Here is a 17,500-nt window from a genome sequence, read left to right as displayed (position 1 = left end):
TCCCTGAAATAAATAGGCTATTTTCATTCATGGGTTTCTAACCCCTCTACCGTCCCAGCTACATTTTACTGTTTATCTATGCTCAGTGGTCATACAGTGCAGTTCGGGCCCGGACTCACGTCCCCCAGCCCCAGGTTGGTGGCGTCTTATAATATTGCTTTATTAATCGCCAAGTCTGGCTTACCGTTCACTGTGAGTCTCTGGTAATTCCGGCAATAAAAGAGGCCATCTCCACTGTCCACACATTTTCTTATAATTCCAGAAGAAACCAAAACAGCACCGAAATGGGCTCATTTTTTATTTAAGCAATATAGCATGAGTGTGAGTGGCCTATAGCCTACCCAGGGTTGTAGTTTTTTTTTTTTTTCGTGTGTGTGTGTGTGGGGGGCGTTTGCTCAAAAAAGGTTGAGAACCACTGATATAGGAGTTGAGTATGCTATTGGTGATGAGCATATAGGGGTTGAGTATACTATAGCTAACCTTGTCCTCAGCTTTGCCCTCCTCCAGAGAGTTCTGCACGTAGGCAACGAGAGAATCAACTAGCCCACGAGTGTCTCGCATCTGCTGCCTGGTCTTCCCACTCACCGAGCTCAGGTTTCTGAATGGGGAGAGAGAGAGAGAGAGAGAGAGAGAGAGAGAGAGGAGATGGACAGAGATCAGGAAAAGACAAAGATATTTTTATTTTGAAAGCCTCTTAATTGGTTCAAACGTTTGTGTCTTAACAGCCGGGCTACACACGGTCCACTATTAAAGCGCTCCGTTTGTAGAACGTAAAAATAGTTTTAGAAGACTGGTCTAATTTATTTGAAAGTGTGCACCGCTATCATGTCTGGTGTAGCCAGTTCCATTGACTATATTGGAAGTTAATTGCTGCAGAATACGCCCAAACACATTCTGAAATGTCAGATTATCTGTCAATGATGCTCAGGTATGCCTATTTCACAGCTAGGCAGTCAAAAAGGTGTGAGATGCAAACGTTAGCTTCAAACATGTGTGATATGTACTCTTTGTACTGCCATTGTCCTCTACTATAAAGGAGATGGCACTGTTCGATTTTATCACATGTGGTATGTGCTCTTTGTATTGCTCTTTCATTTAAAGGGAATCAATGGTGCTTGTGCTGAGTGATGTGCCAGGGGAGGGGTGACAGCAAGGTACTGTTTTGATGGATGAGAGAGCATGCATATCAGCCATACCTATCAGCCATGGACTTAAACAGACTGACATTTTAGCACAGACATGAGCCTGAAGCTTAAGGGGGAGTGTCTATATGTACACAATGTGTTTTTGTGTTTGGGTGTCCTACTGCAAACAATGAGGGGAACAAAATAATTTGTGGAATGTGAGTGTGTGTGTGTGTGTGTGTGTGTGTGTGTGTGTCTCTCACCTCAGGCACCCGGTGGTGTTGTAAAAGATGTCAGCCTCAGACGGAGTCTGCTGGATGACCCCTGCGTCGCCCCCTCCTGACAGCGGCACCAGGACCTTCTCTGTGAGCTCGGACAGCGTCTCTTTGGCCAGCTTCTCCTTTAGGTTGTCCTTCGACGACAGGTTCCACAGGATACCTGAGTAACGCCACAAACAGGTGAGTATGTACCTGTACACCACACACAGGTGCGTATATACCTGCATGCCATACACAGGTGCGTATATACCTGCATGCCATACACAGGTGAGTATACCAGGACACTACACACAAGTAATAAGGTGAAGGGAAACTTACACAAGAACACCAGTTTGAAGACAGAGGAGAGAGGAGAAGAGTTTAGGAAGAGAGAGGAAGGGAGAATGAAAAAGAGAAGAAGAGAGAGAAGGAGCGAGGGATACAGATATATAGAGGGGGCACTAGAGATAGAGAGAGAAAGAGAGAGAGAGAGAGGGAGAGAGAGCAGAGAAAGATACACAGAGAGAGAAAGAGAGACAGAAAAAGAGAGAGATAGAGAGAGAAGAAGAGAGGGAGATAGTAAACAAACATATGACAGCTTGAGAAACTCACTACACTCAGCTTTTGGCAGCACAGAGCTCTTCATCTGAAGCAGCTGGACTGTTAAAGCTGGGTCTGTTAAAGCTTCTACGGTAAGCATGCAATGGGTGGACCCAGTCCAATAAAGAACAACATCTGAACTAGGGGTGTAAATCGGAGTCTTCATGACGATTCGATACAATATCGATTTCTTAAGCCAATGATTCGATTATTTTCGATACTTCAGAATTCCCCACGATACGATTCGATACGATTCAATACTCAATATTTTTACATGATATCTATGAAGTTTCAAATAAATCAACAACAAAAGTTCGGAATGTAGGAGCAGGTATCTAAAGCCTTCGTTATACAGCCTCATGTCTTTGCATATATAAAAAAAAAAACACCCGTAGCTTAGGAGTAGGTAGTGCACTCACATCGGAGCCATAGACAGAAAAAGAAAGGTCGGAGCTGATGCTGAAAATAGATACAAACAAACAGGCGGCAAAATAAACACATTAATCGATACTCTTGCGGACAAATCGATGCATTGAATCGCCTGCTGCATAATCGATGCATCGATACGAATCGATTAATATTTACACCCATAATCTGAACACACACAGCTGACACAGCAAACTCAGAGAACAAGACCAGGAGCAGGCCAGGGGACACATCAGACACAACTCTTTTCTACAGGCACGCACATAAAACACATCAGGCCACATCAAGGCCACATCAGGGCCAGATCTGGTCTAGGTCTAGATTCAGGTCGTATCTATCTATCCATCTGTCTATCTATCTATATACCTATCTATCTATCTTAGAAACACACAGCGGTCAGTACAGGTTTGATTCTCAAATGCGCTTTTGTGAGTCTGTGTTGTTTTGGATAAAAAATGACTGCTAAATATCAGCGACCTTTATCTACATCAGCTATTTCAGAGTAGATCACGGCTGTAATTTACAGTAGGTCATATCCATTATAAGGCCACAGCGCTAAACTAATCTATCAGCAAAACTAAGTTGAGCTAAACTCATCAGAGAGAAGAGAGCAACGCAAGATCCATATCAGTGCCAGATTACAGCCAGATCAGAGCCAGATCAGGGCTGTATCAGAGCCAGGTCAGAGCCAGGTCAGAGCCAGATTACAGCCAGGTCAGAGCCAGATTACAGCCAGATCAGAGCTAGATCAGAGCCAAATTAGGGCCATATCAGAACTAGGTGTGGAGCAGGTGTGCTCCAATGGCTGCTGTTGTGTGGGAACTGGCCCAGCTGAAACAGCCACCTCACACGACCCCCCCCCCCCCCACACACACACACACACACACACACACACACCACACACACCACACACACAAAACTCCCACATCTGATTCCTCTCAAAGCCACAGGGCAAGGACAAGGCACGGCAAACACACTATTAGAACCACGTGTTCAGGGAATTTATGGAGCAACACAACACATAAATCATGACTACAGCACCTTTTATACAACACATTAAATCACTCATGCTGTACTGTCAGTGGATGAATCATTAATGATGTGTCTAATCTAACAGCAACATCCTTCAAATACACCCTACAAATTGGACTGGACACCATCAGAATCAAATCAGCATCCCAGAGAAACAGTTCAAAGACCTCTCCTGTTGATAACTATACTCCAATACGTTCCATATGAAACCCAGAACAGGAAGTAAACTCCCTGATTGGGGCTGATCGTGAAGAAGCAGTCATGATGACATCCAATATTTACTGTTCCAAAGCTATCACATAAATTACACAGACACAGGACATTTGTGTGCCTTTAGTGTCCACAGTAGCCTAACACAGTGGTTCTCAACCTTTTTTCAGTGATGTACCCCCTGTGAAATATTTTTTCAGCCAAGTACCCCCTAACCAGCGTAAAGCATTTTTAGTTGAGAAAAAAAGACAGCACACTGTGCCATCAGTGTCTAATTTATTAAACTTTGGAACTAATAAACACATACACATACAACTTATATTTTCCTGAAATATTTATTAAATAATTGTTTTTTTTAAGTATTTTTGCATGGATTCTACTTTTTAAATATATGTATATTTTAACCCTTAGTACCCTAAGCTGTTTTTAGGGCATTTTCACTACCTTTATTCATAAGGATTTATTCTGGTCATTGTAAGTGCCACACACACATATTATATATTGTTTTGTTTTTTCTGGCAGAGTCTAGGCTATCCAGATCTGTCATTTCATGTATTAGTACTAGCATTGATTTTATTTAGATTTTTAAAGAATTAAAATATAAAAAGCGTATTATAAAAAATCTTATATTTTGACATCACCACAGCAAGGCAGCTCTCTACATGCATTTCATGTGTGTGTAGGGCAGACTGTCCTGAATCTGGCAATATCATTGCCAAGGTGGAGGGATTCTCTGGGGCTGACATATATTTACAGACATATGTGGTGTGCGCCTTACAGAAATAAATGCCTTTTTTTAATTTAGTGATTAAAAATGACCTTTCTGCGCTCCATATCTGTAACACGAACTGATCTGACCTGACTTGACCCGAGTTTACGTGTTAGTGTGTACCTGTCTGCACTCATGATTCTCTACAACTTTTTACTGCATTGCCATCAACAAAGTAAAGGCAAAAAAGGTGTTTCTTTGTCGAACAAATTGGGATGCAATGTGAGCCTTGAATTGAATGTCATGCAGGAATTTGCTAGGATCTCAAAAACGGATTTTGAACATTCTTTGCCATAGAGAAACACACAATAGCGTTGGATTATAAACATGAAGAACAATGAAGTTATTATTTTGCTGTCACTTCGTCTGTTGTATAACCTAGAAGGATGTACTTGGTATCAAATGATAGCTCTGTGTCTTCTCTTTCATCTGACATGCGTGGCATATCTATCCGATCACAGGTCTGCGAGTAATTCAAACGAGAGTAATGGGTGTGCAGTTGGTTTTTGTATGACGTTATTATTTTGCAGTCACTTTGTCTGCCCACTGGTACCGAGTAATTCAAACGAGAGTAATAGGTGCGCATGTGAACGCAGAGACTGTAAACATGATGCAATTTGATTTAATTTCATGATTTTGTTTTTCATCTTCATACTTTAACGTACAGACAAGTGCGTGGTCTCGTTGGAAAGCCCCACTTCTGCTCTGTCACGCAATAAAGGCTTCTCGCTGCTATGAATAGTTGCGGAGCAATGTAACAGAGAAGAAAGGGTGTATTTTTTGACGCACTTTGCGTCAATCGGCTTCTAAGGGTTAAAATCTCACATACCCCCTGGAGTGCCTTTACGTACCCCCAGGGGTACGCGTACCCCCATTTGAGAACCACTGGCCTAACAAGTGCCATTGCCACGCTAGTCCAGTCTCAGTAAAGCACAAAGCTCTTAGTGAGGAAGGACATAACTTATTACCATTACATATCTCCTAATTATATGCGTTCCATGTGTAGACCCAACAAACGTGTGTTCCTAAGCAGGGGCGATTCTAGACCTAGAGCTTTGCTGGGGCACAGGCCCCCAACTCCCAATACATAAAAAATAATAATAATAACTGTGCGCGCAATATGAATAAATGCCTAGCCTGATTTGGACCATCACATATCTCCCCTAGGTCACAGACATCCTCCTCCATACTCTGAATAGTTTTACGCCTAGCCCCCATCATGTCCTCATCCGTTTCTTGCCTGTCTCTCCTCCTCCTCCTCCTCCTGCCTGGTATTGGACTGCCCAGCCTGTGCTCTTTCTCCCCTCTCTTCTCCCTCTCTTCGACCTTCTCCTCCTCCTCCTCCTCCAGCACTCTCTCCCTCAATTGTTGTAGCAGCCACTATCCAGCAACATCCAAACACATAGGCATAAGTAGGCCTATACTCACATGCATTAATTTAATAGGCTTTCCTACTAACACAAGGGAAGCTTATTTTTAGTCAAAAGTGAGATATACTTCCCTCCCAGGCAAGGGTCCTATATACATCCTGGCAATACTGCAGTTCTTTGTAGCTTAAATAGCCTACTAAAGCCTTCATACTGACTTTTGGTGATAATTTGCAAATGTAGCCTATAATAATCTACACAGATGGCTATTCGGATTCTGTGTATATTATTATAGGCTACATTTGCAAATGCAGCAAACTTATTTAAGTTTGCCATTAAACCATTGATCGATCAAATCACAGCACTGGCTATTACCAGCATAAATGTTAATGTTACCGTTAATGTGGGCAAAATTATCATACCTCCCTCATCCTCCTCACTGTTCCTCTCCCTCTGTTCAGGAAGAATTTTCTGATGTCCATCTCTGAATAGTCAGAAGGCTGTTTAGTTTTACAGTAGGACAGCTTCACAAACAGTATAGGCTACTTTTACAGGAGTCTCTACAGTATACGTATAAATCCTTATTAATTGCCCGCATGTGTGCATGCAGCCTAGGCATGGTGTGCGTGTGTGTGTGAGGGAGAGAGCACAAGCTGGTAAACTGTTGCTAAATTTAGGCTACAATGACGCTAAGCATTGAAAAACAGATGCTAGTTATGTTATGTTACCCTAACACTCTCTAACAGCGATCAACTTGTAATTTTTTCTGTCAAACAAGTTGTGAATTTGTTGTAACATTAAACAGGGGACGACTTACTCTATGCTCAAAGTGATTCCACAATCCACAGTGTATGTGTGTGCAGTACAACGAAACACTCGGAAGAATCATGTGAACGATTTTCATTGGTTGTTGCGTTCAATCTTAGCCAGCTACAGAGGTGCTATTTCCTGATTGGCTATTATGGCCCCTTTCTTTATTCCTTGTTTTTTTTTTTATTATTGGCTGGTAAGTGACAGACTCGAGCCATGATTAAAGCAGGCACGGAGATGCGCTCATGAATGCCGTTTCCAGCTAGAGCCGCGCTAGAATTTTACTGGGGCACTGGAGACTTTTACTAAGGCACGTGCCCCAGTGAATAAGGTCTAGTGACGCCCCTGTTCCTAAGACTTTTCCTGAGGCACAGAAAATAACACTGAGCTAATGGTAACTTGGGGACAAACAAAAATATAAAAACAAAAAGTTTTAAAGTCGACATTTCAAAGTCAAAGTCAAAGTCTGCTTTATTGTCAATTTCTTCACATGCCAAGACATACAAAGAGATCAAAATTACGTTTCTCACTATCCCACGGTGGAGACAAGACATATTTTACCAATTAAGTCCACAGACAAACATAACATTCAAGTAAACAATACAAAGTAAATAAAAAGGCACATACAATGAAGAAATAAGAGCAGCAAAATTGGGTTGAAAATGTGCAATTGTGCATAGACAGTCAATATAATAGTGCAAAGTCAGGCTAATAAATGGCTGAGGTAGTTCTGTTGGACCTAAGTAAGCAAGTAGCATATCGGTGCAAGTTATGTAAGAGCAGCAGAAGTGTGTTGTGTTTTCAGGACAACAGGACAACAACAACAAGTTGCAAAGTATGCAAAGTGTGCAAGTGTACAAGTGGAGTAGTGCAAGTGGAGTAGTGCAAGGCAGCCATTGTGGGTCCAAAGTCCAGGATGTTATGTAGCTGAGGGTGGAGGGGGGAGAGGGGGGAGAGAGTTCAGCATCCTAACAGCCTGGTGTATGAAGCTGTTGGTGAGTCTGGTGGTGCGGGAGCGCAGGCTTCTGTACCTCTTCCCAGAGGGCAGTAGATCAAACAAATTGTGAGCGGGGTGACTTGCATCACTCACAATTGTGGTCGCCTTGCGGGTGGTGTAAATGTCTTTCAGGGAGGGGAGTGAAGCACCAATAATCCTTCCAGCTGTGTTCACTATGCGCTGCAGGGCTTTCCTGTTGTATTCAGTGCAGCTTCCGCCCCACACAGCGATACAGCTGGAGAGGATGCTCTCAATGGTGCCTCGGTAGAATGTGGTCATGATGGCTGGTGGAGCACTTGCTCGCCTGAGTTTCCGCAGGAAGTAGAGGCGGCGCTGAGCTTTCTTCGCCAGTGATGCAGTGTCGGTGGTCCAGGAGAGGTCTTCACTGATGTGCCCCCTCAGGAATTTGGTGCTGCTCACTCTCTCCACCACAGCACCGTCGATGGTCAGTGGCAGGTGTTGGGTGTGACATCTCCGGAAGTCAACAACAATCTCCTTGGTCTTGCTGACGTTCAGCAGGAGGTTGTTGTCCCTGCACCACGTGGTCAGAAGGTCGACCTCCAACCTGTATTGAGTCTCGTTGCCCTTGGTAATGAGACCCACCAGAGTTGTGTCGTCAGCAAATTTCACTATGTGATTGTTGCTGTAGGTTGCAGTGCAGTCATGCGTCAGCAGGGTGAAGAGCAGCGGACTGAGCACGCAGCCTTGCGGGGCCCCCGTGCTCAGTGTGATGCTGCTTGAGATACTGTTGCCAACACGTACTACTTGAGGCCTCTGACAGAGGAAGTCCAGTAGCCAGTTGCAGAGGTAGGTACTGAGTCCCAGTTTGTCAAGTTTGCAGATGAGTTGTTGTGGTATTATGGTGTTGAATGCAGAACTGAAGTCTATAAACAGCAATCTCACATATGAGTCTCTTTTTTCCAGGTGGGTGAGGGCTGGGTGGAGGGCAGAGCAGATTGCATCCTCTGTGGACCGTTTGGCTCGGTATGCAAACTGGAAGGGGTCCAGGGTGGGGGGGAGAATGGATTTCGTGTGTGACATGACGAGCCGCTTAAAGCACTTCATGATGATGGGTGTCAGTGCCACGGGGCGGTAGTCATTGAAGCAGGATGGAGCAGTTTTCTTCGGCACAGGTATGATGGTGGCAGCTTTGAAACATAATGGGACGATGGCTTGCTTCAGGGAAGTGTTAAAGATGTCTGTGAAGACATCCTTAAGCTCCTCTGCGCAGTCCTTCAGCGCACGACCTGGGATGTTGTCTGGGCCTGTTGCCTTACGGGTGTTGATAGCAGCAAGTGTCCTCTTCACGCTGTTGGCAGAGAGGCACAGGGGCTGCTCGTGTGGAGGGGGAGGGGTCTTCTGTGGGCAAGTGCTGTTTTGTGCTTCAAAGCGAGCAAAGAAGCGGTTCAGATTGTTGAGCAGAGGGATGTTGCTCTCACAGCTCTGTGGTGCGGGCTTGTAGTCCGTCAGGGCCTGAATGCCCTGCCATAGGCTTTGTGCGTTCCTGCTGTCTTTGAAGTGGGTGGTTATCTTGTGAGTGCATACCTTTTTTGCTTCCTTGATGCCACGGGACAGGTTGGCTCTCGCTGTTCTCATGCCAGCTTCATCTCCAGCTCTGTAGGCTTTGTCTCTGGCCCTCAGCGGCCTGAGGACATCCCGTCAGCCATGGCTTCCAGTTAGCCCGAGTGATGATGTCTTTTGTGTGGGTCACATCATCGATGCATTTGGAGGTTACAGTGTCTGAATACTCCTCTATGTCTGTCTGGTTGTTGTAAGTGGCTGCCTGCTTAAACATTTCCCAGTCTGTTGTGTCAAAGCAGTCTTGAAGAGCATCTGAGGCTCCCTCAGGCCACACTTTTACCTGCTTCCAAACCGGTTTGTTTGCTTTTACTCTCTGTCTGTATGCGGGCATTAGCATAACAGTGATATGGTCAGATGTGGGGGAGGGGGGTGGCTTTGTATGCTCATTTGTGTGTAGTGTAGACCAGGTCCAGGATGTTATCTCCTCTTGTTGGAAAATCAACATGCTGGTGTAGCTTTGGAAGAACAGTTTTAAGATCTGCATGGTTAAAATCTCCAGCGAAGATGGTGAAACCGTCTGGGTGTGCCGTCTGTTGTTCACTGACAGCCTGGTACAGTTCACTAAGAGCCGCGTTCCTATCGCTGTTATTGTTGGTAGGCGGGATGTATACTGCGACTAGCAGAATTGCAGTAATTTCCCTTGGCAGGTAAAAAGGACGGCACTTTATGATCATAAACTCCGCCAGTGGTGAGCAGTGTTTGCATACTACTACAGTGTCCCGGCACCATTCGTCACGGATGTAAACACAGATTCCTCCTCCTCGTGATTTTCCTCCCTTTACAATGGCCCTGTCTGCTCGATAGCATGCTAGCTGCTCCAGTTGTACAGCAGAGTCCGGAATGTTGTCATTTAACCAAGTCTCAGTGAAGACGAGCACACAGCAATTACTCACTGTCCGGTTCGTTGATCTCAGCAGTCGTATGTAATCCATTTTGTTGTCCAGTGATTGTACATTTGCCAGGAGAATGGATGGTATGGCTGGGCGAGTTGGGCTGGCCGCTAGCTCTAGCCACTCTAAAGGTAGAGTTGCGACAATGGGTGTTCAAAATTCGTTAAGGTCACGTGGTTCATGTAAACTTCAAAAAGTTCCCGGAAGTGATTGACAATGGATTAGAATGCATTAAATAAGCTACTGTTCAATGACAGACAGAGCCACAATTTTGGGTAATTGACAGACAATAAATGCATTGATATACAATATTTATAACACAGTGCAATTATTGTGTAAACTGTGTAGTTATCCTACCATTACAACAATATTAAATTAAAATCCAGACCGTAGCCTGCTAAATATCGGAAGGTGACCTTTTTTTTCCCTTTCACGTATGTGTCACTTAATATTCATTTCTGTACAAAACCAAGATGGGAGATTCTTTAGAAAACGCAATAGCACCCACCCCATAAGTGTAGCCTAGGCCTATCTAAATTATCGTTATAAAAAAAATGACCTAGTACGTGACTCAAGAGCTATAAACAGTGTTTTTGAGACTGCGTGTAGCCTACAAAAGTAGCCTAGAAATCTAGACGCACCCTAGTGGCAGCAAATTTGCTGCCAGGGCTAGTCTAGCAACTCTCTGTTGGCTTAACATAATGATTAATGGCAGAGTTGCAACGGTTTGGCTTGAATTCCCTGCTACTTGAAAACAAATAAGATGGATGTCGCTGTTGGCGAACAGCGTGGCACGAGTTAAGCTTTTATTAAGTTGGCAAAAGTTTGAACTAGCCAACTAGCTCCGCATGGGACTCATAGCGCTGTCCTATAGACCTCTCCAGAATAAGTCCCGCCTCCTAACTTCCGTATCCATCCAACCTTCGGTCGTCAAATGTCTATGGGAAATAACATGGCGTTTTGAAAGATCGTACCTGTCAAACTCTGTAGGTGACAAAGTAGAAAAAGCTGGTGGGCAGATTGGCCTACACACTTCTGCCATCTAGTTTCCACAGGATTTTTTGATTGTCGGTGCCGTTTAAGTAGTATGTGATTTCCGTGAAGTGCACGGAGTGTTTGATATGAGACAATACTATTTGGTTAAAATTTGCGCACTCCGCCAGTAAGCACACAGTGCACATAGTGTACTACACGAAAGTGTACTCACGTAAGTACACCAATTGAGACAGACTCTCAGGCTGCGCAGTCGGTACCCGCTTACTTGTTTTGGGTTGCCAGGTTTTAGCCTATGACAAAACGGTTGGAATTGAAAGTAAGTGATCGTGTATATGTAGGGTGTAGTTCATACACAATCTGGCAACCTGAGAGATGTCAGACTAACAGAAAAAATTAATGGCTCAATCATTTTAAAATGAAGTTTGATGGCCAAATTACGGGAGTTTTCCGGGAGAAATAACAAAACGGGAGGGTGCTGCCCATGAAAATTAATGCAACATAAAAAAACAGTAGGCTACTGCTCCTAACTGAAGAAACGTTTACGTTACTGTAAGGAAATTATTATTATCATTGTATAACCATTTGTGTAAGCAGAATTATTGTTGTGCTGAGTTCTAAGAACAGAGAGTTCAAGTTAAATGTTGTGCTGAGTTCTAAGAACAGAGAGTACAAGTTAAGTGTGCACCCAGACAGACAGGAACTGCACCCTGTCTGTGTGTGGGTGAGATAAGAGTATGTCACAATGAAGTCGCTATGTCTTGCTTCCTATTTTCTGTGTGCATCTGTACAATAAAAGACACAGCTTTTGGGCTGCAGAGTCAGAGACTGATGGTGTGAGGAATTCTTCCTTACATTAGCAGGCTCTCCTCTTGGTACCAGAGTTTGTGGGCAAAGCCATACTACGTGTTGTGGTTCTTGTATCTATATGTTGGGGTTAAATTCTCTGACAGTTACCAACAATGTTAACAACAAACTCAGCTTCACTGCTGCAAACAAAGTTGGCTATATGCTTCGCCATATAACGAACCAGCTAGCCTTTACCTCTTTACCTTTTGTTTAGTCCACTGAAAGTTATCCACATATCAAACGATTAAATACACAGTTATGGAGGAATTGTTTTGGGGAAGCAGTTGCACTGTATCCCACTTTTGCTGCCTTTAAGCCACTTAAATCCATAGCCTAGAGGAGTATTGCGCATACGTTACAACTTGACGTGATGGTGAAGCTAAATGCCCAAGAAACGTCACGTCATAAAAGTTGTAGGCCTACTAAACGCAAAATCTTAATGACAGCTTGTTCGTGGTGGTGTAGTGCTGCCTAATTGAAATGGGATAGGCAAGGGTTATTTTATTTGATGAGGAACTGATAAAGACTGAGCAGCAGAAAAGTCATAGTCGATACATAAATCGTTTAATATTATAATTAGGCGATAGCCTACAATTACTTTACTACTATTACTGTTATTATTATTATTATTCGGATGAGGCAAAGTAATGTAAATCTGAGTCTGAAATGTTGGCTACAAACAGTCTATACTGTATTACTATACTGTAACTGCACTGCTGCTATTATTAATTGTTAAAGGTCCAGTATGTAGGAAATAATGGAAAATAAACTAACCATTCCAAAAATGATCACCATATGTTGTCAGAGAGTAAGGAAACACGATGAATTGAAGTAATGGCTTATTTGACAACATTACTCTAACCCGTAAAACCCATGAAAAAAAATGATGAATGATGAATAGCGTATTAATAATGGGCTAGCGCGTCCTCCTATTTGGGTTGCCAAATTAGCAAAGGCCAACTGTCAACAGCTGTCAGTTGTAGTCATGAACGCCTACGAGAGGCAGGAAAATTTCCAAAATTAAAACAAGAAACAAATTAAGTGGACATCGGAGGAGCTTCCTGAGATGGTGACGTCTTCGTCAAACGAAGAATATCAAGTCTGACACAGAGCTGGCCATATTTCTCCACAACAGGTAGCCTAGGCTAAACTTCATCTGCATCGCTAACTTCAGCTAAATATGTTACATTGGTTAGAGAGGTATTTTTTGTTTTCACTGTTTCCGTATGTGTAGCTGGGTCATGGTTGGAGAAACGTTAAAGCAGATGCAGGTCAACTAACGTTAGTTAAGTCTTCATTACATCTGGCAACCCAGAAGAGGCTCGCGTCTGGTAGTCTTGAGAACGTTCACCAGTGTTTTAATTTTGGCCTACAGAACGTTCGGTAACAATCCTACAAATCGCACCTTTAACTTCCGGGAACTATTTGAGTCTTCTATTAGCTGCCATTGTTGGAAAAAAATGGAACATTAGCGTCAATGGAGTTGTCGCAACTCTACCTCTATTCATAGTTATCACTCACGTCACGTTGTTAATTGTTACGTCATCCGCTCTAGGTACCCAGTGAGAACTGCGCCATTTTGAGTACCTACTTGCGGCTTCCAATGCCCCTCCCCCGTCAGCTCAGCTGTCAGACGTTAACTATCGCCTAAACATGAGTCTGTCACATCTAAACAGCGAGGAAAATCGGAGATACGAGGAGAAAATTGCGTGTATTGGGTGTGATCCGTATACAGTACCGGGAGAGTTTTTTAAATCAGTTTTGTCCACCAACACACTGCCTGACATCCACTTCCACGATATTTACATTTACCTCATACATCATCCATCATCGTACACCGGAGCATCGCTTAAAGCTTTTAAGAGCACGGAGGCGTACAGGTATTTTGTTGCGGGCTGGGTCCTTGACCCGAAAATATGTCTCTTCAAGAAGAAGCACTTTCTCGTCAAAGGAAGGGTAAGTAGGCCTACTCTTTTTTATCAACTTTGTAAACAGCTGCTCACCGATATCTACCTCAGCTGTAGGCTAGCTGATACTCTTAGCTGCTAGCTTGTCACTGTAGGTTAGCTAGAATGAGGCTAAGCTAAAGCATCAGTACCATGGTCTGCAAACTACTTGAAAGTGCTGTCAACGTTAACGTGTTTATCACATCGACCTTTAAAAAAAAAAAAAAAAAAAGTCTTACAAAAAATAGTGTAACTTCAACTTCAACGCGAGCACTCCACTATTGAGTTGTATCATCTTTCAGAGCCTCGCTCAATCCTACAGCTACAGTATGATATCATAAACTAGAAGACTTCGCCTAATTCATGCTTAGCCTAATGCAAAACATGACGTTTTGGATGGTTGTTGTTGACGTTTTCATGTTTTGGGGAAGAAAAGCACAGGCGTCGCTGCTACCCCAAGCAATGTGCAGCTTGTCAACTCTCTCAAGAGTAGAAATAGATAGATAGACTTTAGACTACTCCCCAGTGGAAATTCAAACAACCGATTTGATTTGATTACTGAAGTGATTACAAGGCCTGATAGGGACTGATCCTGTGATACTGACCATGGTAAAGTGCTATGGTAGAGTAGCCTAAGTTCAAAAGTGCAAAAGTAAACAGTGCAAGGATAGGCTTGGCAATAATCTGTTGTGTAGTGGATGGCATGTCCTTACCCAGGATTTCCAGTATTCTGTTTAGTGGATGTTAAAACAAATCAGATGTCTTAACATTGCAAATTCTTGCTAAACTAATTGATCTTACTTCCTCACTTCAGGTGAACCACTCTCAAGCTGTCAACACAACATCCACACAGCCATGGATCGTGGTCCATGAGGATGGGACCATTCGTGTGGCCCACTGCACCTGTAAGGTGGGACTGGGTGAAGCTTGTTCACATGCAGCTGCCCTCATGTATGCCCTCTTAGCTGCCATTGAACAAAAAGACAACATGTCCGTGCAGGACATGCCCTGTGCCTGGGCCCCGCCAAGTAAGACCGGCAAGGTGCAGTACAATGAACTGTCAAGTATTTTTGTGCCACATAGGCCTGTAATCAATATACCATCACCCAGCATAGTTCCTACAGAAGCCGAATATATGGAGCTATTCAACAAGCTTTATGAGTGTGACATGGAGGCCAAAAATAGCAAGGGGACTGCTATTTTGTCAGTAATTGAGGGTCATTCAGATAGGTATATGCCGAAAACTTTGCAGCTAAATTTGCCCGAGCCACTTTCAAACCTCTACAACAGTGCTCTGATAGGCACTGATCTAAGGACGTTACTAGCAGAGAGTGAGAGGGTCTTCAATGACCTTCATTTAACTGAGCAAGAGGTACATATTGTTGAATCGGTAGCCAGGTAGTGTACAGTAATTGATATTGTGTGAGTTATGTCAATCACTTTTTTCTTATGTTTACATTAATAGCTGCATCGTGTTGAAATAGCATTAACCGTCACAAAATATTTCAGTGCTTATCAGTTGAAGAGGCAACTAGACAACAGGCAGGCAGTAAGGTTTGGTTTGAGCAGAGAGCTGGGAGAGTAACAGCATCAGTGTTCCATGAGGCAAGCAGGACAGACAGCGCTGTGTCCCTGATTAAAAGGATTTGCTATCCCAGGTCCTGTAAGTTGTCCACAGAGGCTATGAGGTAAATATTTAAATGCATAAGGAAAGACCACATAACTAAAGGAACTCTCACAGTGCTGGTATTCATTTCATTTGTCAAAGACATTTGAAGCAATACACCACGGTTGATCATAGGGTTGGCAATGGATATTCCCACGAGTCACAACTGCGTTTTACCTGGGCCACCGGCCTCCAGTTTTGGTTACGGCCGAACCATCTCCTTGGGAATATCCATTACCAACCCCACGATCATTGGTGCTATATTGCTTTAATACAAACAATTTTGCCATCAACTAATTCATATTTAAGTACCACACTTTTTACATTTCTTCTTAAAGTGCTATGATATAGCCTAAGTAAATACAGTGTCTGTGCAATGCGCTGACAGCATGCTGTAGGTGGAGTGGGTGTTTCACGACTGGTCCCCTCCTTTCACACCTCTTCCTAATTGATTAAGGAGCCTAATACCCATGTGATGTGCCACACCCTGTGCAATACTCCCCCTAATGGCTAGGATAAGCAATAGCGAACACAATTAAAAGGTGAATCATATAAATGATGCTCTCCATAGAGAAGAGTTAACACAGTAGTTTGGAAGTGACGTGGGATACTGTAGTTTTTTAGTGAAGTATAAGAAGCCTGTCTAAACAATTCTTTGTATTTTTCTAGATGGGGAAATAAGAATGAGCCCACAGCAAGGACACAGTACATCACAGCGATGCAAGGGCACACAGATCTTCAAGTGCAGACATCAGGCCTGATCATCAACACATCTTGGCCATGGATCGGTGCCCCTTTACACTTAATAAAGACTCTGTTATGAATAGCTGCAACACTGACACCAATTTCTGTCTATTGGCGAAGGACAACGTCATAGCCCTAAAACCGAATCACAAGTACATGTCACAAGTCCAAGTCCAAATGTGCATTGCAGGGGTACAGTATTGTGACTTTGTTGTCTGGAGTCCCACTGAGATGTTCATACAAAGAATTCAGTTTGATGAAGTGTTTTTTTAACGAGACATACAGCAGAGTAGAGCGATTTGTTAAAACAAAGATTCTGCCAGAACTTCTTGGAAAGTATTACACAGTACCCCGCACAGTGTTTTCTTCAAGCTCAGAGCAACAGCCCCAGTCAGGATGCTACTGTGGTGAACCGGATGGTGATTCAGAGAATGTGGTTATCTGTGCATCTAAACAGTGCAAAAGAGGGTTCATGTTTCTTGCTTGCAGCTGACTAGAATTCCTAAGGTGTGGAAATGTTGTGAATGTAGGAAAATACAGAAAAAATGAAGCACTTTTTTATATTTTAAGTTGTCTAATGTTATTGTGATGATATATTGGGACCTTACCACTTGAAATGCAATCTGTAAATAGTGATTTTGTCTTACCATGTGATTTCTTCTGTCCCAACATGGGTATTTAAGTAAAATGACAAATTGACTACACGTTAATCCTCTGTTCTCAAAACTTTCTTTAATAGATAGAAACATATACTATGTAATTGACAGAAGTCATAGATGTACAGGCCATCACTCTGATGGAACAACAGGGGCACAAAAATTACATAGGGCACAACACACTCTCACCATCTTGTCCAGTGGACAGAGTCCATCTGGAGATGCGTAACACAGTGATAAGGGTATGGTTCCCTGCAGAATGGTGTACTTATTCCTTACAAGACCTATTACCCTTTCTATGTGAATGCGCACAGCCGCCAGTCCCCGAGACGACTCAATTTCAGCTGGGTGAAGCTGCACAATATGGTTGGAACAAAGTCGGGGCACAGAGGGTTTGAGCTTTTCCCACCTGTCAAGACAAAGGTGGGAAGCACAACTGACATTACAGAATGAATAAACAAGGTAATACAAGGCAGAATTTAGGTTATGAATAGTAAGCCCAACTGTTTCAGAGCAGCAACAGTAGTCACTATTATATATATCTTACTAGAAAAATATCCAATGTCATTCAAATGAATGGTAT

At 43.2% G+C, this 17,500-nt stretch overlaps 2 protein-coding genes and 1 long non-coding RNA gene across 7 annotated transcripts in view; 1 reads left to right on the top strand and 2 right to left on the bottom strand.

Moving 5' to 3' along the window:
• pkp3b (plakophilin 3b) overlaps window positions 1–17,500 on the bottom strand; it is a 52,299-nt gene that overhangs the window by 10,255 nt on the left and 24,544 nt on the right. For all 3 annotated transcript variants that reach the window (XM_076291876.1, XM_076291875.1, XM_076291877.1), the window contains exons 6-7: window positions 1,388–1,562; window positions 481–598 (exon numbers count right to left, since the gene is read on the bottom strand). In XM_076291876.1, coding sequence (XP_076147991.1) covers window positions 481–598; window positions 1,388–1,562 — 293 coding nt within the window. The remainder of the gene's footprint in view (window positions 1–480; window positions 599–1,387; window positions 1,563–17,500) is intronic.
• Window positions 13,238–16,971, top strand: LOC143132394 (uncharacterized). Of its 3 annotated transcripts, none has more exons than XM_076291879.1 (3): window positions 13,238–13,861; window positions 14,666–14,893; window positions 16,187–16,971. In XM_076291879.1, the coding sequence occupies exons 1-3, from the start codon at window positions 13,559–13,561 to the stop codon at window positions 16,196–16,198; spliced, it is 543 nt and encodes a 180-aa protein (XP_076147994.1). In that variant the 5' UTR covers window positions 13,238–13,558; the 3' UTR covers window positions 16,199–16,971. The 3 variants fall into 3 exon arrangements, 2 of the variants coding, with proteins under 2 accessions (XP_076147994.1, XP_076147993.1); XM_076291878.1 differs by having other exon boundaries at window positions 13,239–13,861; window positions 14,666–14,879; XR_012988284.1 differs by lacking the exon at window positions 13,238–13,861 and having other exon boundaries at window positions 14,378–15,539.
• The window catches only part of LOC143132395 (uncharacterized), a 1,184-nt gene continuing 657 nt past the window's right edge, over window positions 16,974–17,500 (bottom strand). Inside the window, exon 2 of the long non-coding RNA XR_012988285.1 lies at window positions 16,974–17,326. This is a non-coding gene — a long non-coding RNA (uncharacterized LOC143132395). The remainder of the gene's footprint in view (window positions 17,327–17,500) is intronic.

Source organism: Alosa pseudoharengus, unplaced genomic scaffold (genome assembly GCF_046254945.1).
Source record: "Alosa pseudoharengus isolate Yale_2024_CS ecotype anadromous, Long Island Sound unplaced genomic scaffold, YU_APseudo_1.1 YU_APseudo_1.1_scf_19, whole genome shotgun sequence".
In the NCBI taxonomy this organism is placed as follows: domain Eukaryota; kingdom Metazoa; phylum Chordata; class Actinopteri; order Clupeiformes; family Clupeidae; genus Alosa; species Alosa pseudoharengus.
The sequence above is the reverse complement of the archived record's forward strand: the minus strand, read 5'-3'. Positions and strand labels throughout refer to the sequence as shown.